This window comes from Periplaneta americana, chromosome 7, assembly GCF_040183065.1.
Source record: "Periplaneta americana isolate PAMFEO1 chromosome 7, P.americana_PAMFEO1_priV1, whole genome shotgun sequence".
In the NCBI taxonomy this organism is placed as follows: Eukaryota; Metazoa; Arthropoda; class Insecta; order Blattodea; family Blattidae; genus Periplaneta; species Periplaneta americana.
This window is the reverse complement of record NC_091123.1, coordinates 172,857,459-172,883,904: the sequence shown is the minus strand read 5'-3', so window position 1 is coordinate 172,883,904 and position 26,446 is coordinate 172,857,459. Positions and strand designations below refer to the sequence as shown.

The following is a 26,446-nucleotide window of genomic DNA, read 5'->3' as shown; positions in this document are numbered from 1 at the left end:
TGTAATTAGTTAAAATTTAATTTAAAACCGTGAAGATATGTTTTTTGACAATTATGATTGTTCCTTGATATACGGTAACTAATAACAATGTGTCAAAATTTAATTTTTGTTGTTCCTGAAAAATTTTTCTTTTGTGAGGTAAGCCCTTTTACCTAACACTATCGATATTATCAGTGTATTTTCGCTGCTAATAATCAAATCAAAGTTTATTTTATATCATATATATTTGTGTTAAAATTACTATACATAAATACTGTTCACATCTGGTGGTCAAAGCCAAACATTTTTTCAAGATAGTCTGTGAATTTATAAGGGTCTGCTTGAGGGAATGGTTTAAGTGTAGACACATTCATATCTCGCAACGTTTGTTCCAAATTAGCACAGTTGGTATATAATAAATATCCATCTGAATGCAGTTGTTGAGCCAGTTCTATTTGATGGTTATCCATGAGGTCTTCATTGATGACAACTAGTAGAGGCTTTCCAGCCCCCAGTGCCTCCAAACAGCTACCTGCTCCTGCATGGCTGATTATCAAGTCTGCCTTCTGAATATCATCTGCAATGGAGTCTTTGAATCGGAAGTAGTCGACATCCACGCCATGAATGAGTCCAGTACAAGGCACTTCTGTCCCATGTCCAATCTGCATTGTCAACTTGTTGTAGCCTTTCTCACTAAGAGTCTGGAAGTAGCAAAATAAGATTCTGCCAATGCAAATCATGACATGTACAGTGAATCAGTTCTATTTTCTTATCATTAAGTGACAATTTTACGAGGGGGATCCAGGAAATAATGACCGTTGGCGCATACCCGCCGCGCAGCTGACTCCCCTTCCTTGTTTGAAGTCAACTGGCTTCCTTAACATGTTTTCTCATAATGTTGTGAGTACTGGTTGCAACAAGTCGCCATTGTGCATTTTGTGTTACTTCAAAATGAACGACATGATTGATAATCCCCCCTGTCCACACCTGTGGAGTAACGGTCAGCGTGTCTGGCTGCGAAACCAGGTAGCCCGGGTTCGAATCCCGGTCGGGGCAAGTTACCTGGTTGAGGTTTTTTTCCGGGGGTTTCCCTCAACCCAATACGAGCAAATGCTGGGTAACTTTCGGTGCTGGACCCCGGACTCATTTCACCAGCATTATCACCTTCATCTCATTCAGACGCTAAATAACCTAGATGTTGATACAGCGTCGTAAAATAACCCAATAAAATAAAAAAAAATTGATAATCCCGCCGACTGTGAGGTGAGGAGTGTGATTCGATTTTTGAATGCCCGACATTTGAAACCTGCAGAAATTTACCGGCAATTGACAGAAGTGTATGGTGATACTGTAATGATTGAAAGAAATGTGAGAAAATGGTGCGAAATGTTCAACAATGGGCGAACAAATGTCCACGATGAAACTCGACCCGGACGCCCATCACTCATCACAGAAGACCTGAAGACTAAAGTGAACGACAGAATCTTGCAAGACAGGCGCACATCACTCGACGAATTGCATATTGCCTTTCCTGACATTTCTCGTTCTTTGCTTGGTGAAATTGTGTCGCAGCATCTTGGCTACCACAAAATCTGTGCACGATGGGTTCCACGGCAACTGAGTGACCAACACAAAACTCAGAGAATGGCCTCAGCATTGACATTCTTGATGCGATATCACACAGATGCAGACGCCTTTCTTGATCAAATTGTGACTGGTGATGAGACCTGGGTGTCTCACAACGCCCCAGAGACCAAGTGCCAATCACGTCAGTGGCATCATCCCTTATCACCCAAGAAACCGAGAAAATTCAAACAGACTCTCTCAACACAAAAAGTCATGGCTACTATCTTTTGGGATCGCAAAGGTGTTCTTTTGCTGGATTTCATGCCAAAAGGCACTACGATCAATGCAAATCGTTATTGTGAGACTTTACGAAAACTACGGCAAGCCATCCAAAACAAGAGGCGAGGAATGCTTTCGAGAGGAGTTGTGCTTCTTCACGACAACGCCCGCCCGCACACTGCTGCTTCAACTCGAGAATTGCTGGATCAATTCGGTTGGGAAATCTTTGATCATCTGCCCTATAGTCCAGACCTTGCTCCTAGCGATTTTCACCTTTTCACTAAGCTGAAAGACTTTCTGGGTGGTACGCGTTTTGGAAGTGATGAAGAATTGAAGAAGACAGTGAACACCTGGCTTAATGAACTGGCGGCAGAGGAGTATAACACGGGAATTCTAAAGCTAGTGAACAGATACGACAAATGTTTAAATGTAGGTGGTGATTATGTAGAGAAGTAAAGGAAGCTTCAGTTATGTAACAGACTTCGTTTTTGCAAATAAATATTTTTTTTTTTTAATTATTACAACAAAACGGTCGCTATTTCCTGCATCCCTCTCGTACTGTCCTAAGCTACATTACCGGCTTCTGTCATGTTTTTATTTTTTTAGTGGGTTATTTTATGCTCTATAAACATCACAGATGATATTTAGCATCTGAATGAAATGAAGGTGATAATGCCGGTGAAATGAGTCTGGGGTCCAGCACTGTTAGTTACCCGGCATTTGCTCATATTGAGTTGAGGGAAAATCTCAGAAAAAGAAAATGTTATGTTTTATTTAACAATGCTCGCAACTCCAGAGGTTATAGCTATCAGCATCGCCAGATGTGCTGGAATTTTGTCCCGCAGGAGTTCTTTTACATGCCAGTAAATATACTGACATGAGCCTGTCGCATTTAAGCACACTTAAGTGCCATCGACCTGGCCCGGGATCGAACCCGCAACCTTGGGCATAGAAGACCAGCGCTATACCAACTCGCCAACCAGGTCGACTAAAATCTCAGAAAAAACCTCAACCAGGTAACTAGCCTTGACCAGGATTCCAACCCGGGCCACCTGGTTTTGCGGTCAGATGCACTAACCGTTACTCCACAGGTGTCAACTTCTGTCATCAGGACAATCACAAAAGAAAGTTTTGGATAATCATTCACCATTACTAATAATTACAATAAATTATACTAAATACAGAAATAAAATACAAAGCTTTATTTTTTTTTAACTTTCTGCACAAAGTTTATATAATTTGGTGTCTTGTGGGTTAAAATGTATTGCCCCATTCTATGCTTTTTGCTTTGTATACATAGAGTGTAAATTTTCTAACAGTATGCATGTAGAATAACATAGAACATTAGTAGGTTCTTGGGAAAATTATATGCAAATCTTCTGTCCACTTATTGTTTGGAGTTAGTATGTAGGCTACATGAAAAATTAAAAAAACTGGCTGTAGTCAGTAAACCGAGAAACATCTATTCCAATCACATGATCACCACAAAAGAAATAGCTCATACAGACTTCCAAGGTCAGCAAGAACCCTTTCCATAGGGATGAGATGAGTTACCAGTTACCTTGTATTTGCATGTATCAAATTATTATCTTCGCTAGTATGGACAGTGTAAGGCACATAAGAGATACTTGTACAACATTAGTGTCGCTTAATGGTAAAGAAATAAAATGGATGCACTGTATATCTGAGATACATATTATATTAGTTATGTATGTAATTATAGTATTTTAATTATCACTGAACAAGAAACAAATACTCAAAGTTAGAAAGGAACAATTACTTCACGTTTAATGTGAAACGTTTATGCTCGAAGGCCAAATGGATAAAACATGGAAGTTGAAACATCTGACGTCATCTGCTTAACAATGGCAGTGAGTTATGTCACACTACTCTGATGTCACTTGACAACGGATCAGACTTTTGAATTGATATGTTGTTTGATAGGGGGATAGACTTACTTTCTTGCATGAATTATAGTTATTTCTCTTATCAAAGCTCCATATTAATGGCTCTCCAACAAACTAATTCAGACGAAACACAGTAATTTCATTGTAAATACTTTTTTTATTGATAAGGTAATACCGAGTCCTATGGGGCTACTTTGGAAGAGATTTGTTAATAAATAAATGAATAAAATATGGTATATATTCAATAAAGAAATAAAAGAAAAATAACAATAATACCCATAAATTGCATTACATTTACTTCACTCAAAATCCTCATAAATAAAAGCCAATTCCTTAAAATTCTATGTATCACAATAACACCCAAACACAAACATTTCACGCAAACACAGGGATCCTGCAACTCCCCTATCGCTTTAAGCTGCTACATCTAGGTACCAAAAATATAATTAAATTTATTAGGTCGTCTCATAAGTAATATCGGTTTTTTAAATTTCATGTTTTGTAAAATTGTATTTTTTTTTCTTTAGTTGGGCAATGCAACTTATAGAATGCTATCGCGAAATTACTCTTCAAAACTATTGACAGCATTATAATAATATTTATTAAACATGTGTACAACTTCCAGCCATTTTTTATTTGTTCAGAAGGTCTGACTAGGGACCTCGCAGAGTGAGGGTAATTGTGGTGTATTGGTGGAATGATGATAATGGCGAGGGGAAACGGGAGAATCCCGAGAAAAAACCCTCGCGCCCACTTTTTCTACCATAAATTCCTTCATGACCCAGATACGGATCGAACTCGGGTCGCCATGGTGGAAGGCAGAAAGGTTACCCACAACCCCGGCACGTGCAATTCATTTTTAACAGGGTGTGCATATACATAGTTGATAGTCTAACATTCGCGCTAAATTTAAAACGAAATATTTTGTTCTGAAGTTTCCTCTACATTTCAATGTATTTACATCCAATTCTCTTCCCTTATATATTTGTGTTTATGTCACTGAATATCAAGAAGAACGTAAAAACACAACTGTAGGGGATATTTTAACGCGCTGTATAGTGCATTTTCATCTCAATTTCCCGATTGGAAATAAAAACATTTGGAGTGGGGATGCGCAACATACAACTTTTTTACCCGATAAGTATGAATAATGGAAAAGTTAAGAAAGATATCCCAAGTGAAATGTTTTTCCTTTATTTCTAACGAAAGTTTTAACTCTTGCACAAAGAAGATTATTTTCAATTTTATAGCCCTTATTACACAAAGTAGTTATTCGGAAGATGAGTCATTCTCTGGAACAGTAGGCACAAACAAGAAAAAATAAAACAAAAAAGCATTTATAGAAGTATGCGTGTGCTAAGTTACGGTTTAATTAATTACTCTTTAAAATACATTTTTAATTAAATGAATGTAATTTACACTGATAAAATATGTCCGTATTTCCGCTTGAGTCATACAATTTGCAGGAATCCAGTGAAGTTCGGAGAAGTGTGATATCTTTCTATAAGTTTGCACTTTGTTTCACAAAGCACTGGTTTGTTTTTGTTTTTGTGTACCGTTTTCATTAGGACTTCTGGTTTGTGTAAGAAGTGTAACTTACGTTTCCTACAAACAATACGTGACTTATAAAATTATGAACTATCATTAATGATGACGTTGGTATATAATTATGATGTATTGTAATGTGAGTCGTGTGATTCCATGTGAAACTAGAATGGGAAATATGTCATTCGAAGTTTATATCTTTTGAGATTGAATGCACTAATTAGTTCATTGTTTTATGTCGGTGACTGGAATGAAGAATTGCAAAGGATGCTATTCACTTACATGCAGAATATTTTGGCAGGAGAGAGTTGAAATAAATAGGTCAAATTTTGTTGTTCCTACTGTTGCGAATACATGTCCCGACGCCATTTTGGGATGTATCGCAAAGGCTTGTGGTTTCCGAGGAATGGCGTAGAATTGTCGTAGGCCTAGGTGAGTGAGCATTTTTCAAGTTATTGTTAGAAATTCGATTTAAGATAATTTAAAACACTAATAGTCTAGATAATAGATGCCATTTGTTATTCAATACATGTTAGTAATATGGCGATCAGAACATACACCGTGCAAGGAACCGTATCATTTGACACTGACATCTTGTTTTTTCTAAGAAGTCTTAAGCCTATCATTGAGGAATATTTCTTCTGAAACGTTACAAACTGTCGTATCTTATATTAATCTACAGGCTAGGCCTGAACTTCATTATGTACACGCCTTGATATGACGTGTCCTGTAGTTATTTTTGGAGCAGTAGCGAGAAGCCAATGTGATGTGGGTGCATACTATTGATTGTGTAGTATAACTCATCTTTAAGGTAGCACATCCTCTGGCCTTGATAGTACTTCGTCTTTTAAGACATTTCATCGAGTTTTGAAAATTTAGTTTGACAGTGAGTATATTTCAGGTTTTATTGCCTTGATATGTTATTACAGTAATTACCAAAAGCTCCACCCATCTCTTGTAAGAATTATACCACAGCAAGGTAAATATGTTTCCTTTGAAGTTTGTTTCCGAAAAGTGTTGTTTTCTGTAATGTATTTTGAATTGCAAACATGGTAATGAAATAGCTCATTTTAAATTTGCGGTCATACGACGTAGTTTTTACTTTGAGTTTAGTTACATAGGTACCAGTAGACTTTAAATTATTAAAATCATTTCATGAAAACCTTGAAAACATTAAATTCTCGATCGTTGCCATAACTTTTACTTACTTCACTCTAAAGTAAAGTAAGAATCTCCTCCAAACCAGTAAACAGATTGTAACACGCAGGATATATATTTTTTTGTTTGTTGTTTGTATAAATATGCATATTTAGCTTCTGCTTCCATAAATAAATACCACTGTTCCCCTTTTTACCAGTGAAAGTGAGAATCTTTTAATAATTACGAAGATTAGCGGGGGTCGTAAAGGTTATAATAAGTGAGGTTAGAATTGGTAACTAGTAATTTTAGTACTACTGTTACTATGCTAGTAAGAATATTATTAATACAAAATGTGTCAGGTCTGGGAAATATAATGGACATTAAAGACAGAAAAATGAAGACTAGAGGAAAGTATTGTCCAACATGAGAGGTGGGGAGAAAACCCATATCTAGGTCTAGTTAACCTATAAATGTGATGTTCATATTTGAGTGTGTTGTGTTGTTATACGTCATTGTGCTTGTGGAATATTTTTCAGTGATTTTCACTTACTGGTAATTCAGAATAGATAAACATGTATTATTCATTCAAAAACACTCATGATTTTGTTCTTGTTTGGCATTTAGTAGCTGTTGCCTTTGAGTTATTTAATGAAATGACCTGTTCACAGATACACTTATACCAGCAGACTTGCAGTGAGTAGGCCTACCATTCTCTCAGGTAGAAAGTAAAAATAAATTCAGTTACCTAACCTTCGTCATATTAACCAACGTTTCCTACCGAATTTAGTATGTAGAGGATTAGGGTCTATATGACTATAGGATATTAGCATTACTTTTGTCGAGTTGTTTCTTATGTTGGCGACATTGGCTGTATACAATTGTGTGCAAAAACGGCATAACTGTGTCAGTAGGAAGTGATCTGAAGAATACCCCAGTTTTGTTCTTTTATGTGGAAAACTACTAAAACTTCCTACGGTATTTTTGAAAACTAACAATAGTAGACAAATTTTCAAGAAATGTGATTGAAGCCACTGAAACAAGATACACATTCACAAATAGGTATGTAAGTAAGTTAATTAGGTAGGCCTATATTATCTTAGTGAAAGTTTTTATAACTCTATAATGCTCTTCTATGTAATATTTTTACTGTCTTGCCCCTCCCATCTGTTCTATATTTCTGCCACTCCTCCGTTGACCCTCATTCTTTGAGATTAGGCAAGGTTACAAAAAAAGGATAGCTACTTTTTTTTCTAAGAAATAAGTACCTACAAAGTTTTTAAACTTAATATTGAAAGCAACACTACATTTTTGCAGTGGTGTCGTTCTGTAGTTTCTCTGCCTGCTTTTCTTGAGAAATTGAAAAGTAAATCTTGTAATATCAATAATGTATGGAGTCATTGAATAAGAGCACCTAGAAGTGCTAAACAGATACAAACTTATAAGAATCTTTGGGCGCGCTTCCGAACAGGGGCAGCGGCATTTCCCCTAAGGTTAGAGCCCAGTTTAGGTGTGTGTGTATTAATCGAAAAAAATGTCATATAAACATGCGTCCTATTCTCAATATTTTCCAGCCCCTAATTTTCGATTAATCACACACACCTAAACTGGGCTCTAACCTTCGAGGAAATACCGCTGCCCCTGTTTGGAAGCGCGCCCGAATCTTTTTCAAATGAATGATGATGTGAAGCCATGAACATAGTTCGTTATTAGTGCGCATCTTTTTCTAATAACTTCGATTACGTACTCATTAATGCCCCACACTACACATAGCTAGCTACACACGAATGTTGCAATGTCCTTACATTTCTGTTAGAATTTTAGTATGAAGGAGAGGTGTAAGTACCGTAGACTACATGAAAACCTTCTTGTGTGTGCAATAGCCAATAATAAGGCAATAGAATTTTATTCAGTGATTAAATATTTTATAGCCTACATTCGTGTGAACAAGTTGCAGCATAGCCTATGTGTATTTTACTTTGTTTGGATGTCATTGATAAGTGGTCTAGCATTGTTAAGACTGTCACACATGATACTATGATCCTTGATTGTAAAGGGCAGGGTTCAGTAACAGACTTACAGATTTGCTTAAGCTATCAAATTCCATGAGCAAAAATAAAAGATTAGGCCATCTGCAGTTTCCTCCCATGATCCTTGCTATGCAGGATGTCCAAAAAATAACTGATAAAAGTAAGGAATTATAGGTATCTCTGAAACTATTGCATTTATTGCCTCGAAGTTTATACAGTTAGATAAAGAAATGCAATAAGTTTTAGTATACCTCTATGTGTGCGGACTATGTCAGGTGATGCTTAATCTGCCACACTCATGAAAACTCCTCTGGTGCCACCAGTCTTTTCTTTGATTTGGCCACATAAATCTGCAATATCAGCCACGTAGTGCAATACACTTTATCCCTCACAAAGCCCCCACATAAAGAAATCTAGTGGGATAATTTCCGGCGATTGTGGTTACCATGGTTTAGGTTCACCTCTCCTGACTCAGTGGTCAGAAAACACTTCATCGAGAAAGGAGCACATCATATTGGCGTAGTGTGGAGGGGTTCCGTCCTGTTGAAAATTGGTTCCTGGTGGTAGTTGTGGAATGGCATAATTTTGCAGCATGTGTGTATGTATGTATTTATTTATTAACACTACAATTGGGTATACACCTGGTGGTAGTGATATATAATATATAATAATTACAATTACATAAAATAAAATAAACGTAAATGAAATACAATAAAATAAACGTAAATCTATGAATAGTAGATGCAATAAACCTAGGACTATAAATAAAAACTATTCTATAATAACGCCTACGATAAGCAAAAGTAAATCTAACTTATAAGTACTTCTATTTCACCCAACTATTACCAATTTAAATAATTACATATCACCTTAATTTATTTACATATCAACTAAATTACATATCATCTTAATTAATTACATATTAACTTAATTAATTATATATCAACTCAATTAATTACATGACACAACTTAAATAATTACACTGCACCTCCAATTAAATTTTCAGTCTAATCTTCTCAACCTTTCCTTAAATGTATTGATTTTAAGAGGACCACCCTGAAAGATTGTCGCAGGTAAGCTGTTCCAGTCTACTATTGTGCGGTTAACAAAGGAAAATTTTGCCACGTCCGTTCTTTGTTTTCTACACTTAAACTTCCTAATATGATCAGTCCTTCCTAAGTATGATGGTGTTACTAATCTAGCATTGATATCGGTCCATGCTTTGTGTCCCATTTTTGCCTTGAACAATGTGGTGAGTCTGGTTTTTCGTCGCCTTGACTTGCGAGTTCTCACCCTAAGTCTTTTACTATCTTCTCACCATGTCCCTTCCCCATTTTGACATATTTTGCTGCCTTGCGTTGGACCTTTCCTATCGAATCTATTTGGTTTTGTCTGTACGGATCCCAACCTGGGCGAACAAGGGTTTTGTATGCTAATTCTTTTGACTTTTGGTTAGATTTCTTCAGAATACACATAGAGAAATGTATCCAGGTATGTTACTGGCATCAGTGAACGTGTGAAAGAAGAAGAAGATTCCAATAACACCAGTTTTCATCAGGCAACATCACACATTTACATTAGTATCACACTGGAACTCAGTCATGGTATGTGGGTTTTCGTTCCCACAAATCCTGCAGTGATGTCTGTTCACTTTCCCACAGATATGAAATGTGGCCTCGTTAGAAAAGGCTATCATTGACAGAAACCTGTCATCATTGTCGGCATGTTGCAGCATCACCGCTGCAAACTGTCTCCGATTGGGGTGATCATCTGCAATTGCAATTTGCAGCAGCATAGACGTAAACGTTCTGTGTACAATGTCATGGACTGTAGATTTCGGTATATTCAGCTGTCTGTTGCCACACAAACTGATTTCCTTGAACTTCTTGTAAAAGCAGCCTGCACCCATTGATGTTATTATCAGTGGTTTCATTGCTTTTCTCCATTGTAATTCAACACTGCATGTCTTCCGAAATTAATGGTCCAAGTGCAGGATACTGTTGCAGGTGGGAGGATTTTGGCCTTGTTCAGTCTGAAAACGACATATTACATACGTTTGACCAAGATCATACATCATTTCAGCCAGCCATAAAGAAAAAAATTAAAACTGCACTGTGCTTTCTCCTGCTGGGTGAACAGTCTTTAGTGAAGATTCGCTTGCACTCACAACTTCCATTCACAGCTCTCAGAACAAGACTGACAACAACAGATGCTGCACAGGAGGAGCATTTTTCGTTTTTTTCTCGAGCAAGGGTATGCACATGCACGTAACATGCTGCCAGTACATCCAACAAAACTTATTGCATTTCTCTTTCTAACAATGTAAACATTGAGGCAATAAATGCAGTTGTTTCAGATATATAATTTCTTCTTTTTCATCAGTTCTTTTCTGGACACGTAACGATTTCGAACACCCTTCTTTCGTTTTCTGCCTGAAGAAATACTTACTTCTGTAACAGATACCATTTTCCATCGCTTGAATATGTTGTTGTTTTCTAATGCCAGGCATTTGACCTCTTGCACTCCAATATTTTTCAAAGATATTGTCATGGTCAGCCACTGAAGCACAGATTTTGAGGTGTTCCGAATCCATTTCTTGGTTTGAGTTGCACAATGGGCAGTTAGGGGACTGATATATTCCAATTCTATGCAGGTGTTTGGCCAAACAGTCATGGCGTGTTGCCAATCTAAATGCAGCTACAGACGATTTGCGTGGTAAATCGGGAATTAACTGTGGATTATGATGCAGAGAGTTCCATTTTTTCCCTTGGGATTGTGTTATTAAATTTTGTTTGTTGAAGTCTAAGTATATAGATTTAATAAATCTTTTCACAAAGTAATAGGCTACGTAGATTTAGTAACAGGTCTGTAAGTAGCAGTGCTGCCCTTCTTTGCTAAAGCATCTGCATTCTCGTTTCCCAGGATTCCACAATGGGATGGTATCCATTGGAATACAATTCTTTTATTGAGTGTTATTAATTGAGAGAGCATTTTAGTTATTTCTGCTGTTTGAGATGAAGGTGTGTGTCTCATCGCTTGAAATAATTTCTGTTTAAATATTTTTTTTTTTTTATTATTTAGCATAACATTTATTTTAAGTTCTAGGTCACAAGGACCCTTGCCTTTTTACAATGGGAATAACAGAAAAAATAACAGGGTACCGTTAATTTTACAAACCAGGTCATGTATGCTGCTCGCCTAATTTTTTGAAGTAAGGCCATTTCATGTCAAATCAACATATAATTATTTTTTAACCTTCACGTCTCAGGTTTTTTATTTTATTTGGCATGTGTGTTGAGTCTATGGAGCACAATAAAAGTATAGTTTTTTAGGTGATTTTTTTTTTCTGAAATTAATTTTTGAAAATCGGGAAATATTTTTCAGCAAGCAAGGTTCACAAAACGTTCAGTATTTATGAAAATATTAATACTAGATAGTTCATCTAGGGTTCTTTTAAAGCTGATTTAATTGACTTCAAATTTATATACAAGGGTTTCATTTCAAAACTTCATAGTCTAAATAACTAATAAAATTATTTAAATTTAATTCAACTGTCAATTTAGATATTGAGGGGGAAGTATGAAACCAGGCTTCATTGCATTTTAGATTTCACTCCCTACCCTCAAGCCAATAGTCCAATATGACCCCAATATAATTTAGTTGATGCATCATTGGATGGAATAGTCTGATTTTGATTTTAGGACTTGAAAACAGGGATGGGTTGCTCCTCATATTATTGTGAAGAGCATTTGTGAGATGCTTAATGTAATCCGCAGTGGTGTGTAAGTCGGATAAAAGGGGAAGTAATGCAGAATAAGAAAGAAATAATTTACAATTCATACTGTACAGAAATTAAATCAAATTCTGTGCATTTATATAATAAAACTGTGATTTTCTCCATTGATTCAGATATTTTTTTAATGAAAAAATTAAAATTATAGGGTTTAAGGTGATGTAATTAGTCTGTTGCAAACCATATTATGTTCAAACAGTAAAATTTTATAGCTGGCCACCGGCGTAGCTCTGTCGGCTAAGACGTTTGCCTGCCGATCCGGAGTTGCGTTCGGGCGCGGGTTCGATTCCCGCTGGGGCTGATTACCTGGTTGGGTTTTTTTCGAGCTTTTCCCCAAGCGTAAGACAAATGTCATGGCGAATCCTCAGCTTCATCTCGCCAAATATCTCGCTATCACCAATCCCATCGACGCTAAATAACCTCGTAGTTGATACAGCGTCGTTAAATAACCAAGTAAAATAAATTTTATAGCGAAATCATGCGCGCCTTCCTATTCATGGGGCTGACATGATGTAGGGCCACCACTGAGACATCATAGGACAATCACTATACGATAAACAAACACCTAGGCCCGATTGTATAAACCATTTAATCTTAGATCAGAGGTTAAATTGATCCTTGTTTCAGCTGAACTTGGAATTTTGTGTTGTATAAAGTCTAATCTGAGATTAATTTGTCTCAAACTAAAGTCAACTTTGACTGAAGAAATTTCTCCGATTAAGTTAGATGATCCAAGTTCAGTTATTTCTTTTCTGTTTGAAATATACGAGTGACAGATTGTGCAAATAAAATATCCATTATTATTAATATTAATAGATATGATAGGTACATTTATATATATTTCTTTCAATTTCTTGCCTTAATACACAAACAATCTTATATTTTATAAGGCTCTATCGTGTTCAGCAGTATCAAATAACATAACCTATAATTATATTATGTTTATAACAACCATTAATTATTAACGGATATGATAGGTACATTCATAAATGTTCAATTAACTGTATTACTAAACGAAAATTGTCGTTTTATAAAGCTTTATTATGTTTAGCAGTATCAAACACCATAACATGATAACAACTCGGAGAACAGTAACCTTCTTCTTATTGTCCGCCATTATTTACATTGCACAAAAAACCAGTGTCTCCAACAGAGTTTACGGAAAGTCGTCAAAAAGTAGTTGTAAAGTCGCTAGATTTCTCATTATCGACAAAGAAAGATTAAATTTTGTCAGTATGGGGTGCTAAAAAGGTCGCTAAATTCCTATTTAAGCAATATAAAAGTTAAAAGAAATTGTTGTTGAAAAAGAGTTAAAGTCGCTAGATTGGCAACACTGAACAAACCTGTCCGCGCATCACGTTTTTCACCTGTTTATGCGATGTTGCCAAATCCTTTTCACGTGAACTTAGATTTCATTTGAACCAAGGTAATTTGATCGCAGGAAAGTTTTATACAATAGAAGAAGTGTCTGAACTCGGTTCACTTTTCGATCTTCGATCAAAGTTGATCTTTAGTCAGGGAGATTTATACAATTGGGCCCTAGTCATGTAAACAGAAAATAAATTCCTTCCATTACCCACGCTAGGAATCGAACCTCGGACCATTTAGTTTGGAAGAGCACGTACTATCCACATAGACACATTATCTTGTAATAGTTTTAAAACTACGAACAGGAATATTATTGATGATACGCATATAACTTGCGAGTGTGTCATCTTCATGACACTTTTTTTTTTTACGGATTTCAGGGAATGGAAAATGTAAATATAGACATTACAGAAGGTTTTCTCGGGGTACTCCTGTTTCCTTCTATCATTCCACCATCATACTCCATCTCTCTCTCATTTTCATCTATCACCTGCAGTAATAAAAATAGGCTGGGGTGAAGCTTTGGGAGTAGTTACATGCTGTGATATAGGAAGGGCTTGGGACTCCTGGTCTCTGGAACTTATCAGGTTACTCATCGAAACTAGACCTGGTTCTATCAGGGACTGTAGAAGGATGCTTTACCTGTCAGCGTCGAATTTACGAATGCCACCAGGACACCTGTCAGACTTGCACAATAATCGCATATGAGCAGTTCAGAGCAGAAGTGGTGTAAGTCAAAAATGGGTGATGAGGGTTAAAGTAAACATTCTGTAAAATACAGCGAAAAGTAACATTTAATATTAATCTTGCAGTGTAGGCTTTCACGGACGGAGTCTATAGATGTAGATTCATTTTCCGGGCTGAGAGGCCGTGGTCTATTAGTTGGTTTTATACCAGACGTTTCGTCTGCAACTGCGGCAGACATCTTCAGTGGAGTGGTATCCGAGGTCGCAAGACTCTTCTCGGCGTACCTGAGGCAACAGGCCTCGGCCCGCGAGCCGCACTATAAATATGCCCGCACAACCAGACACAGGATCAGACCTCCACCGATCCCACGCATATCCCCATAGACACAAACCAATACCGCCACCTATACCCAAACCATCACAGTCCGTCTTCAAACCAACACTTCCCAAACCCGAATTGTCTTATGCGGATGCGGCTAAGACTGTGACAACCAAGACAACCACTACAGACGATCCACAGACAGACAAAACAACCACGGAACAGCTGGTCGAGGGGGTTCTACGTTCTGCTATGCAGAAAATAGAATCCTACATTGACCGGCAACTAAACAGACTACAGGACGAAATAGTGACATTCACTATTTCCTTACTCACTACAGACACAAACCCCACGAAACGACACTTGCCACAGCCAACCAGGCAGCCAGACGGCTTCTACGGAAACGAGTAGCCCACCACTTTGTTGGTAACAGGTTACGAGTCTCCCTAGCGCCACTACAAAAACGTGACTAGGACAGAACTGACCAGAGCACTGGACTCTCCACCTCTCATTAACATCTGCGAGGCATGGTGCTAACTTCACTTCATTCATTTCACTCACAATTCAACTGTTAGCGTGTACATGTCTCATTTTACCATTTACAGGGGAAAATACACTACTGTTAGATGAGAGGGCAAACGGCTTTTAGCTGGGAACCTCGAGCTAAAGTTAGTGAATTGCAAGTCGGGAACCAATGGAGGCATGGGATGCTTACCCTGCCTGCCATTTTAAACATCATTCATTCTTTCTTCGTCCCCTTTCATTCATCAGGCATCACACAGGATCAGTTGCCTCAGGTACGCCGAGAAGAGTCTTGCGACCTCGGATACCACTCCACTGAAGATGTCTGCCGCAGTTGCAGACGAAACGTCTGGTATAAAACCAACTAATAGACCACGGCCTCTCAGCCCGGAAAATGAATCTACATCTATTTAATATTAAGTTTATTTAAACTATTAGTAGTTTGTGGATAGCACGAAGGACATATTAACTGCTACTTTTCGCTGTATTTTACAGAATTTTTACTTTAAACCTCATTACCCAATTTTGACTTACACCACTTCTGCTCTGAACGGCTCATGCATAGGGCGCACAGTGGACCAAAGCGTGCCTAAGTGTAAAGCCGAGCCGAGAGTTCCAGTGAGTGCCTTTTCTGCCATCTGTCAAGGACGGACTGACAACTAATCGCTGTTTCTCCTTCTCTCATTTCCTCTTTCTTGGCACGCACACAAAAAGAGCTGATGCCTGAAGAATAACGTAAACAATATTCTGGAGTGAAGAAATTTGCTAAATATTAGGAGATTCACCAGCTATGCAGATAAGTTGAGACGAACTCCAGTGCCGGATTTAGGCGTAGGCAACTGACGGCAATTTCCAGAGTGCGGCATTTTTTTCTCTCTTTTCTCTTTCTTTTTTATTTTCATTTTACAGTGAAATTTGATTTTAAAACACTTGTTCGAAAATATTTTCTGAAGTTCGTTCTTGAACACCTTATGGAAGTCTGATATTGTTTTGTTACCGCATTCTCGCTGGCGCGGCGAGAGTAAAAGTAAAGTTTGCAGCTGCATAATTATATTATAATGCCGGTATCACGTTATTATATTTATGCCCGATTGTATAAACCATTTAATCTTAGATCAGAGGTTAAACTGATCCTTGTTTCAGCTGAACTTGGAATTTTGTGTTGTATAAAGTCTAATCTGAGATTAATTTGTCTCAAACTAAAGTCAACTTTGACTGAAGAAATTTCTCCGATTAAGTTAGATGATCCAAGTTCAGTTATTTCTTTTCTGTTTGAAATATACGAGTGACAGATTGTGCAAATAAAATATCCATTATTATTAATATTAATAGATATGTTAGGTACATTATATGTGATCCCAGGTGGTGACAGGATTTTTTCTCGTTGCCAAACTTTCAGAACGGCCCCGAGGTTCACTCAGCCTCCTATAAAATTGAGTACCGGGTCCTTGCCGGGGGTAAAAGGCGGTCAGAGCGTGGTGCCGACCACACCACCTCATTCTAGTGCCGAGGTCATGGAAAGCATGGGGCTCTACCTCCATGCCCCCCAAGTGCCTTCATGGCATGTTACGGGGATACCTTTACCTTTTTTTACATTATATGTATTTCTTTCAATTTCTTGCCTTAATACACAAACATTCTTATATTTTATAAGGCTCTATCGTGTTCAGCAGTATCAAATAACATAACCTATAATTATGTTATGTTTATAACAACCATTAATTATTAATGGATATGATAGGTACATTCATAAATGTTCAATTAACTGTATTACTAAACGAAAATTGTCGCTTTATAAAGCTTTATTATGTTTAGCAGTATAAAACACAATAACATGATAACAACTTGGAGAACAGTCAACCTTCTTATTGTCCGCCATTATTTACATTGCAAAAAAAAAAAAAAAAACCAGTGTCTCCAACAGAGTGTAATACGGAAAGTCGCGAAAAAGTAGTTGTAAAGTCGCTAGATTTCTCATTATCAACAAAGAAAGAGATAAATTTTGTCACTATGGGGTGCTAAAAAGGTCACTAAATCCCTATGTAAGCAATATAAAAGTTAAAAGAAATTGTTGTTGAAAAAGCGTTAAAAACGCTAGATTGGCAACACTGAACAAACCTGTATAACATGGTCCGCACATCACGTATTTCACCTGTTCATGCGACGTTGCCAAATCCTTTTCACGTGAACTTAGATTGCATTTGAACCAAGGTAATTTGATCGCAGAAAAGTTTTATACAATAGAAGAAGTGTCTGAACTCGGTTTACTTTTCGATCGTCGATCAAAGTTGATCTTTAGTCAGGGAGTTTTATACAATTGGGCCTTAAACTGCTTAAATTTAACTGCTTGTATAGGGTGCGGCAGTGGGATATGACGGTTTTTATAGCCCTGTTGTGGGACACTCAGAACGAATTAAAAGAAAACACATATACAGTAAGTAATCTAGTACAATGCAATTTATTAATGTCTGATTACTTTTTAAAAACTACATTTCGTAAGTAGCCTCCACAGCAACGAATACATTCCTGCAATCTGCTATGAAGGTTCTGCATAACTCGCTCCAATAAGAAAGGTTCGATGGCACTAATTTCGTTGCTTATGTTTTGTTTTAGCTGGATGATAGTGCGAGACTTGTTGCAATACACCCTACTTTTGAGATAACCCCATAGGAAATAATCAGCTGCAGTCAGGTCAGGAGATCTTGGCGGCCAGACAATGTCTCCAAATCGTGAAATTATTCGTCCTGGAAACATATTTCGCAGACAGTTCATTGAACCATGAGCAGTGTGCGCTGATTACTTCCATTTGTAATGTTCGATACTATGATCATATCTCACCTTCTTTCGAGAAGTTATCATGGCTTAGGTTACATGAGAGGAGAAATCTGCACTCACTTTCTCTCCTGTATCGAATTATGCACACTTCATCCCCCTATTATTTATTCGCTCGTTTTCATTCTCTCTCGCTATCATAATATTAATACTCGATCACAACGCGATAACACGCTAGAAATTCCACTTCACACATCATCTCTGTGTTCCTCATCTTTCACTGTTGCTACCTCTCGTCACTGAAACTCTCTGCCGCCTGAAGTCAAGGTCTGCCGAACATTGAAATCTTTCAAATCCAAGTTAGAAAATTATCTTATGACGAGTTGCCAAGCTAACTTACTATTATGACAAGTGTTGTATTGCATGTTTCCACGTATTCACATTTTTTTATGTTCTAGTGATATTTAACTTAGTTTATATTTTTGTTTTCATATTTTCCGATAATGGTATATCTCTAATGTGATAAGTTGAGCTATATATAATCATAATTTTCCTTACTGTGTGTACTTAAAAATATTGTATTCATTGTATGCTTTGTACTGCACTATTTTATTACTACTATTAGTATTATTGTTACTATTAGGCGTGTTATTATTATTGTTATTATTATTACTATTATTATTATTATTATTATTATTATTATTATCATCAATAATTGTCTTATTTTTTTATACTTTGTATGCCTCATTTATTTTTGACCTGCTGTTCACATTTTATTATGCTTTTTTTTCTTTCTTTCTCTATGTTATATATTATGTCTGATTTCTTCTTACTTGTTGTTTACATTTTATTATTATTATTATTATTATTATTATTATTATTATTATTATTATTATCTTATTCAGTTTTGTGTGTAAAATCGTAGTGTACTTTGTAAATTTGTACTGTTTTTGTAATGCAGTTTTTACTCCTGGTTGAGTGTTAGAGAAGGCCGTATGGCCTTAACTCTGCCAGGTTAAATAAATCATTATTATTATTATTATTATTATTATTATTATTATTATTATTATTATTATTATTATTATTATGGGGTTATCTCGAAAGTAGGGTGTATCGCAACAAGTCTCGCACCATCATGCAGCTAAACAAAACATAAGGAACGAAATTAGTCCCATCGAACCTTTTTAATGCAGAACTTTCATAGCAGATTGCAGGAATGTATTCGTTGCCGTGGAAGCTACTTACGAAATGTAGTTTTTAAAAAGTAATCAGACATTAATAAATTGCATTGTACTAGATTATTTCCAGTACATGTGTTTTCTTTTAATTCGTTCTGAGTGTCCCACAACAGGGCTATAAAAACCGTCATATTCCACTGTCGCACCCTGTGTAAACAAAAATGCATTGTTGAAAATAAAATTGGATGTGTGTTTATTATTTATCCCTATGAATAGTATCCACAGCTTTGTCACATTTCCAATAAAATATATCGTCAAAAATACTATTTCATCACTTTTCAGCACGTGCACTATGTAATTCGATATGAAAGGTTTATTCCGCAAAGAGTTGGAGTTTATTTTTCAATTAAGTTTGTACTTCCTATCGAAGTAAGAAATACTCGCAATAACTATACCACCAACAAAATTAATGCTTAAAAATAAACCATAGCCTGCCTTTCACAAATCAATTTTGTTTCAACAGTGAATAAGTTTGAATTTAGCACAAGTTCTTTATCAAAGTTAAAATCTCGTTGAGCTTAAGAACAAGCTGTAAATACAAATTGAAAATTCAACTCTAAGTTCAACTTCGATTCCGGAGAAATCAGACGACCAATTTATTTTTCCATGAGTGTACGTTATTTTGAATGTCTTCAAATACAAACAAATCATTAATTTGAATGGCTTTAAATGGTCTGAAATTAAATGTGAAAACAATAATACTCACCGCTGAGTGGAACTTTGATGTATGAAGTGTAAATTTAAATAGTTAATTGATTTTTATTTGTATGTTATATTGTTGGGGTTTAGTTGACTTTTTGCTGGAAAAGGCCCAGACTAAATTGACGTCAGCAATCAATATTTTGTGTCGTATTCCTTTGGGCCCAACGATAAACTGCACTAAATAATTTTGAGGCGTTTTAGAGGCAAATACAAATTAATGTAAATAATTATTATTTACGGGAAACATGGACATTTTATTTGAGGCAAGTAAAGCTATAGGTTTGGAGGTAAATCCCGAAAAGACAAAGTATATGATTATATCTCGTGACCAGATAATTGTACGAAATGGAAATATAAAAATTGGAGATTTATCCTTCGAAGAGGTGGAGAAATTCAAATATCTTGTAGCAACAGTAACAAATATAAATTACTCTCGGGAGGAAATTAAACGCAGAATAAATATGGGATATGTCTGTTATTATTCGGTTGAGAAGCTTTTTGTCATCTAGTCTGCTGTCAAAAAATCCGAAAGTTAGAATTTATAAAACAGTTATATTACCGGTTGTTCTGTATGGTTGTGAAACTTGGACTCTCACTTTGAGAGAGAAACCGAGATTAATGATGTTTGAGAATAAGGTTCTTAGGAAAATATTTGGGGCTAAGAGGGATGAAGTTACAGGAGAATGGAGAAAGTTACGCAACACAGAACTGCACGCATTGTATTCTTCACCTGACATAATTAGGAACATTAAATCCAGACGTTTTAAATGGGCAGGATATGTAGCACGTAGCGAATTCAGAAATGCTTATAGAGTGTTAGTTGGGAGGCCGGAGGAAAAATGACCTTTGGGGAGGCCGAGACGTAGATGGGAAGATAATATTAAAATGGATTTGAGGGAGGTGGGATATGATAAAAGACTGGATTAATCTTGCACAGGATAGGGACCAATGGCGGGCTTATGTGAGGGCGGCAATGAATCTTCGGGTTCCTTAAAAGCCGTTTGTAGGTAGGCCTAAGTAAGTAAAATTATTATTTTACCCACGTAACTGCTTGTTTGGTTATTTTGAGTGATGCTGTGGTCTACTGAAGTTATTGGAAGTGTTCTCTAGCCAAATCTTAAATAATTGTCGTTATTGTAATTCACTTTGTCTTTGTTTTTTCGATGTTGTTTCCATGTTGTCTTTAATACATCTTATGACGTGGGTTTTATTGGGTTTTATGATCCTTGTAATATCATGTTTTCTTCTTCTTGAGGCGCTACATCATCATCTAGATGTTTTGGCCTTTTCTTTGGACCAACACTAGACTCGCTATGACTGTGTGGTCAGCACCATGCAGTGCCACTGCGGAGACGTCACGAGACAAGCACAAGACGAGGGATAACACCCATTCCCATGGAATGGAGAAAAATCTCCGCCCACACCGGGAATTGAACCATGGACCGCTTAGTTGGAAAGCGCACGCGCTATTCACGAGCCATAGCGGCGGACATATCATGTTCTCTGCTTTCATTAATGTGTTATCTTGTATATTTGATTTGGTCATTAATTTTGTATTTATATCGAATTAAGTTAATTGAAATTTAATGTGTTGCATTTTCATTGTTTAGAGCCATCGATCTCTGCATTAAATCATGAAACAGGAGGAATCCTTTGTACTAATATGTAAACGATTTTTTTTTCAACAGATGGTTCCTATAATTATCTGCAGTACTTTCATAAACTTCATGTTCAATAATTCTTATCAATTACAAATGAAAGGGTGTTCTTGCATTCTCCCTAACATATTTTGAAATAATGCGTGTGTGTTGCAACATAGCTCATGCGGCTTTACGAGTATGAAGTGTGCATAAAACAGCAGGTAAAATAAGGACAAGATTCCTGGGAAATCACTGAATGAAAGAATTGTCCGGAAGTGAGCCCACAGATATTAAAATGCAACGAAATGAGTATCTTGAAGACGTACAGCAATAGAAAGATATTCCATCATTATGAAAGACGGCGGACTAAACGTTGTCGAGGCAGACTTTTTCTAGACACGTCAGGCTCGTGAAATAAAAGTTCAGTGGAAGAGACGAAACTCGGCATAGAAAGGCATACCGGTACCTACCCGTGGACAGGAGCGAAGATTATAAACGTATGTATGACAGTTTGTCTATGATTTCTTTTACTTTTCTCTTAAGCATTGGTTTTTCTGAACGGACACATGCGAAACGCGGGGTCCGCCTCTCACAAATCCGGACTACACGAGAGATAGTGGGTGATTTCTAAGGAGCGGATTCCTATGCAATTAAATATTATTTTTGCGTGTGATAAAACACAATTAACAAAGTTAAAAATTCCGAAAATGAAGTTTCAAGTTTAAAACCCGAATTTTATTTCACATAAAAACACATATTTTCACAAAAAAATGATGTAAATACATATTTTCAGGAAATATATTATAAACACATAAATCTTGGAGTTTTTTTTACTTGAATAATTTTTTTACAAGAACTTTTAAACATTTTAAAACTTAAATCAATTATGTCACTCAGAAGTACGTTATCTTTTTAAGGATTCTCGGTTGTTTCGAGTTTCTAAGCGCTGTGTGGTGTATCCGTGATCCATTTTTGTAATAGTATCGCCTCAAGTTCTGAGAACTGCTAGGCAGCATATCAGTGTTATTATTAGAGAATAAATTAACATGGACAAGGAGGAGAGATCTTGCAACACATAATTAGGAATGTTTATTGTTGTTGAAGATGATTTCGTTCCACGCTTTGTTTGTGAAACATTATTTAATTTAAACAAATCTCTCGCCTCTTGCTCATGTTCATCAAGTAAGGCAATACGTCATGTTGTGATTCCCTGTTATCGGGCTTCGTCAATCGATATCCTTCAAGATATACTGAAAGATGGTTGTTTAAAAAAACCATTTGGCTTTCCTATTAGCAAATCTAAGCTTTTTGTGTGACACCATAAAAAAAACTCGAAACATCCGAAAACCTGTTGTCTGAAACAGGGAGGTGCGTGCCGTGAAAATTAAACTAGACTCGCTACCAGGTTCAGAAGTACAAGTACTAAGGGACAAATTCCAGAATGTATTTGGGAAAAACAGTGGATATAAAAAAATGTGTGAAGTTGCTCAAGTATTGGAGGGTGTGCCTGTAGGCGAAATTGACGGTGTTTGTGTTTGTGACATTCCTCTCTTTAAATATGCACCTCTGACATCCTGTGATGTGAAAAGATCGTTTTCACAGTATAAGTCGTTGTTCGGAGATAATCGGCATGCATTTGTGATGGAGAATTTGGAGACAACCTTTGTTGTTCACTGCAATTCTCGGCCAACTACTAGCATTCAAGTGTGGTTGGTGAGTACCTAGTAACATTTTTTTTTTCCAAGCTGAATAAGGTATTTTTGTCATATTTAAAACATATATATATTTTTTATTTTTAGCAAATATTTTCGTACTTTTTAGCACATAAAAAATAAATATATTTAAATTTTTTAGCACATAAAAATCCGCTCCCTAGTGATTTCTATAGCTGCGAGGTCTGCGTAGCTTTGCAGAGATGCCTCGCAGCGTCGCCTCGGGCCAATTCGTCCAACCGGATTTGTGCGAGGCGCGCACTGCGAGGCTTCAGCAAATGGCTTTGGATGTAGAGGGAAGAAACAATTTTTGGTTGTAAAGAAGAGGTTTGTATTGGTTTTTTTAATTAATTTAATAAAATAACTTATCTAGAAAAATAGAACAATTAAAATTTAGATACGTGGAGTAGGGAAATACGGTCTACTGGACGCAAATAACCGTGCATCTAGCAGTAAAACAGTACAGAGAAGCGTAAATTTACATACGTAGAGTAAAAGAAATCGGCACTCGTACCTAGTTTTTTTACCTAGCTTTTTCTCAGGCTGTCCATCTAGCGCAGAGGTCTCCAAAAAGCGTATCGTCATTCGTGCTCTTGATGCTGCCCGCCGAACACGGTGTGCTGTAAGGCTAGAGAAGGGAAAGAGACTCGTACCTCAACGGATGGGAGCGATCAATGGGGGATCGCGGCATCGGTCTGCTTATGTTTACAACTAATATCAAAAGAATAAGAAATATCATACGTTGGTATATTATTTTGACATACTATGAAGCTGGAGTCCCGTCTGTTGCTATTGACACAAGCCATTGCAAATTCAAACTCTTCTGTTCTATGGTGCCTTTCAGTGCCTGGAAAAGATCTTCTCCAGTTGTATTTTGTAATTAGATCTAGAAGACATTCAGACACAGTAAAATGTTCATTAACTCCTCGGATGAAAATGGCTAGGTGAGCTTTGTCATTTCTATCTGTGTTTCGTCCAATGCAAGTGAGTAAGCTACAAACTGGCTAATTGTGGTTTCGACTTCAGATTCAATTGCAAGATTGTAACATCTTGAAATTCCTTCTTTGAACTGTAATTGGAAACAATATAATTTTCTTAAACTTTGACTTTGTTCTGGACACAGTATTTTAGTAACGTCCTGTATGCACAGTTTTACAAGTGGTGCTTCTGTAAAGGGCTTCATTGATTTTCCAATATTCCAAGCTAGAACATAGCTAGCAAGAAGCTTTTTTTTGTTTAAGACTGAGCACACGTGTGTGATTTGTGTTTGTATTTTCTTGTTTTATATTTATCAAAATATTTGTAGGCCTACGCATTTCACCTAAAATTAAACGAAAAACTATATGTTTGTCATGCGGAACTGAGTGTAAAAGTATTGTAATATACTGTACTGATGATTATGTATAACCAACAGTTATACAGATAGCCCCAAAATTGTATGATATTCTTTGTGAAGAGTCGAATAGTGTCGTCGCATGTTGAATTTTAACACACCCAAGAATGTTCGAACAAATTAAGCATTTCACATTCTCCCCACTAACACAAAAAAATTTCTCTTCCTATTCATCCTTGAATGTACTACGTCCGTGATTAGAAGACATTGTGAAACGGTGGAACACTCCGACCAACACAATGATAATGGCAGTCCACCACTGCTCTTCGTTTGCGAGTACAGTACAGGTGGGACGGGTGAGGCGGAACGCGCTCATTACGTACTGGCTTCGGTTCCGCTCAGGGGCTTACTCGCGAGTACGCTTTTGTAGACGTCTGATCTAGCGGCTCAAAAATGAACTTTGTGGGAGAGATTTGTAGTGTTTTTATATCGATGAATGATCATCTAAGTTCGTATGCGGGTTCAAGAAACGAATGTGTATTATAATTAATAATATGGTAAAAAATAAAACAATTAGATACATGGAGTGTTGATAGATTACTGAAATACCAATCGTCTACACACTCGCACGCACAAACCCCCTCGTTCTCATTACCTATGATTGAGGTTCTAGCTGATCTACAGTATTATCACAGTCTAGTATATACAGTCATGAAGGTCAATACGTAGTAAATATGCATCCACTATAGTAATGTTGTCCCGCAGGAGTTCTTTTACATGCCAGTAAATCTACTGACATGATCCTGTCGCATTTAAACACTTAAATGCCATCGACCTGGGCCGGGATCGAACCCGCAACCTCGAGCATATAAGGCCAGCGCTATACCAACTACGCTACCGAGGCCGACTCGTAAAAATATATCTTTGTAATGCTATGTAACATATATTTACTTCTATAGAGTTGTCCAGATTTGTTTATGTGCACCTTGTTATTCGCGTAGTCGATCGAAGAAACAAATCAATGTCCTCGTACTAGCTCACGTCCCCGGGCTATGTAGGCCTACCATACTGCAGTCAACGTTTGTAATCGGGCCCCAATATTACAAGCCTAGTACCTAATCAACATCTTCTGTAGGGGCTATTCCATATGAAATCGATCAGTAAAAACCCTCGCATTTTTTTATACTCTAATTTTTTTCCCTACTTATACAAGGTGCTGAGGAGAGTGCATTTTTCAAATATATACTATCGAAAGTCAAACGGTTTTCGTATTATTGAGCGACAAATTTAGCGTATTTTATAAAAACAAGCCTCTTTCAGCGCTCAGAACTTTGGAACCATTTACTGCAGAACACTGAACGAGAGCTTATTTTGAAGCTGACATTTGGTAGGTTATGTTAAGAAGTAATCCTAATTTTTATTGTACAGAGAGAGACAGATAATCTGATTTTATTTGCTTTTAGGCTTTTTGGCCATTTGTAAAAATGTAAAAAAAAATATATATATATTGAGGAAAAATCTTGCATTATTAAGAGGGATTCGGCATTGTTTGCTTAGTGGCTCGGCAATAAGTTTCGAGGGTATTAAATAGATTTTCACACGCCTAGACTTGAACGGCGCAGTACCGCACGTACTGGCCGAGAGCTGAAGATAAACGAGCATTGGGCGTCATTTTACTCCTGTGTTTATGAAAACCTGTGATAAAGCTAGCCCAGCTATGCGCTACTAGACGAAACATCACGTGTTTGTCTCCTGGTCTTGCTTGTCTCGGCTAGCTCCCGTCTCACAGTTAGCTGGTTAGTTCACGCGCGTACTATTTATTTTCTTTATTTGATATTTTCAATACTTTCTTATGAACGATGCACCAGGAAAAAATGTGTTTATTTGTACTTTCAATGCGGAATCTAACTATATATTT

At 36.8% G+C, this 26,446-nt stretch overlaps 2 protein-coding genes across 4 annotated transcripts in view; one reads left to right on the top strand and one right to left on the bottom strand.

Moving 5' to 3' along the window:
* Positions 1 to 205: 205 nt before the first annotated feature.
* Positions 206 to 5,688, bottom strand: Alg13 (Alg13 UDP-N-acetylglucosaminyltransferase subunit). The gene is made up of 2 exons (XM_069831866.1): positions 5,559 to 5,688; positions 206 to 680 (listed from the first exon to the last, which is right to left on the bottom strand). Exons 1-2 carry the CDS (start codon positions 5,643 to 5,645, stop codon positions 258 to 260), a joined length of 510 nt encoding a protein of 169 aa, XP_069687967.1. The 5' UTR covers positions 5,646 to 5,688; the 3' UTR covers positions 206 to 257.
* LOC138703733 (bromodomain-containing protein 4B-like) overlaps positions 5,570 to 26,446 on the top strand; it is a 73,051-nt gene continuing 52,174 nt past the window's right edge. The window contains exons 1-2 of one of the 3 annotated variants that reach the window (XM_069831860.1): positions 5,572 to 5,708; positions 21,099 to 21,980. The gene's annotated coding sequence lies outside the window, so the exon portion shown is untranslated. Of the gene's footprint in view, positions 5,709 to 6,007; positions 6,163 to 21,098; positions 21,981 to 26,446 lie in introns of those variants that run through there. The other 2 variants (XM_069831859.1, XM_069831862.1) reach the window with 2 other exon arrangements.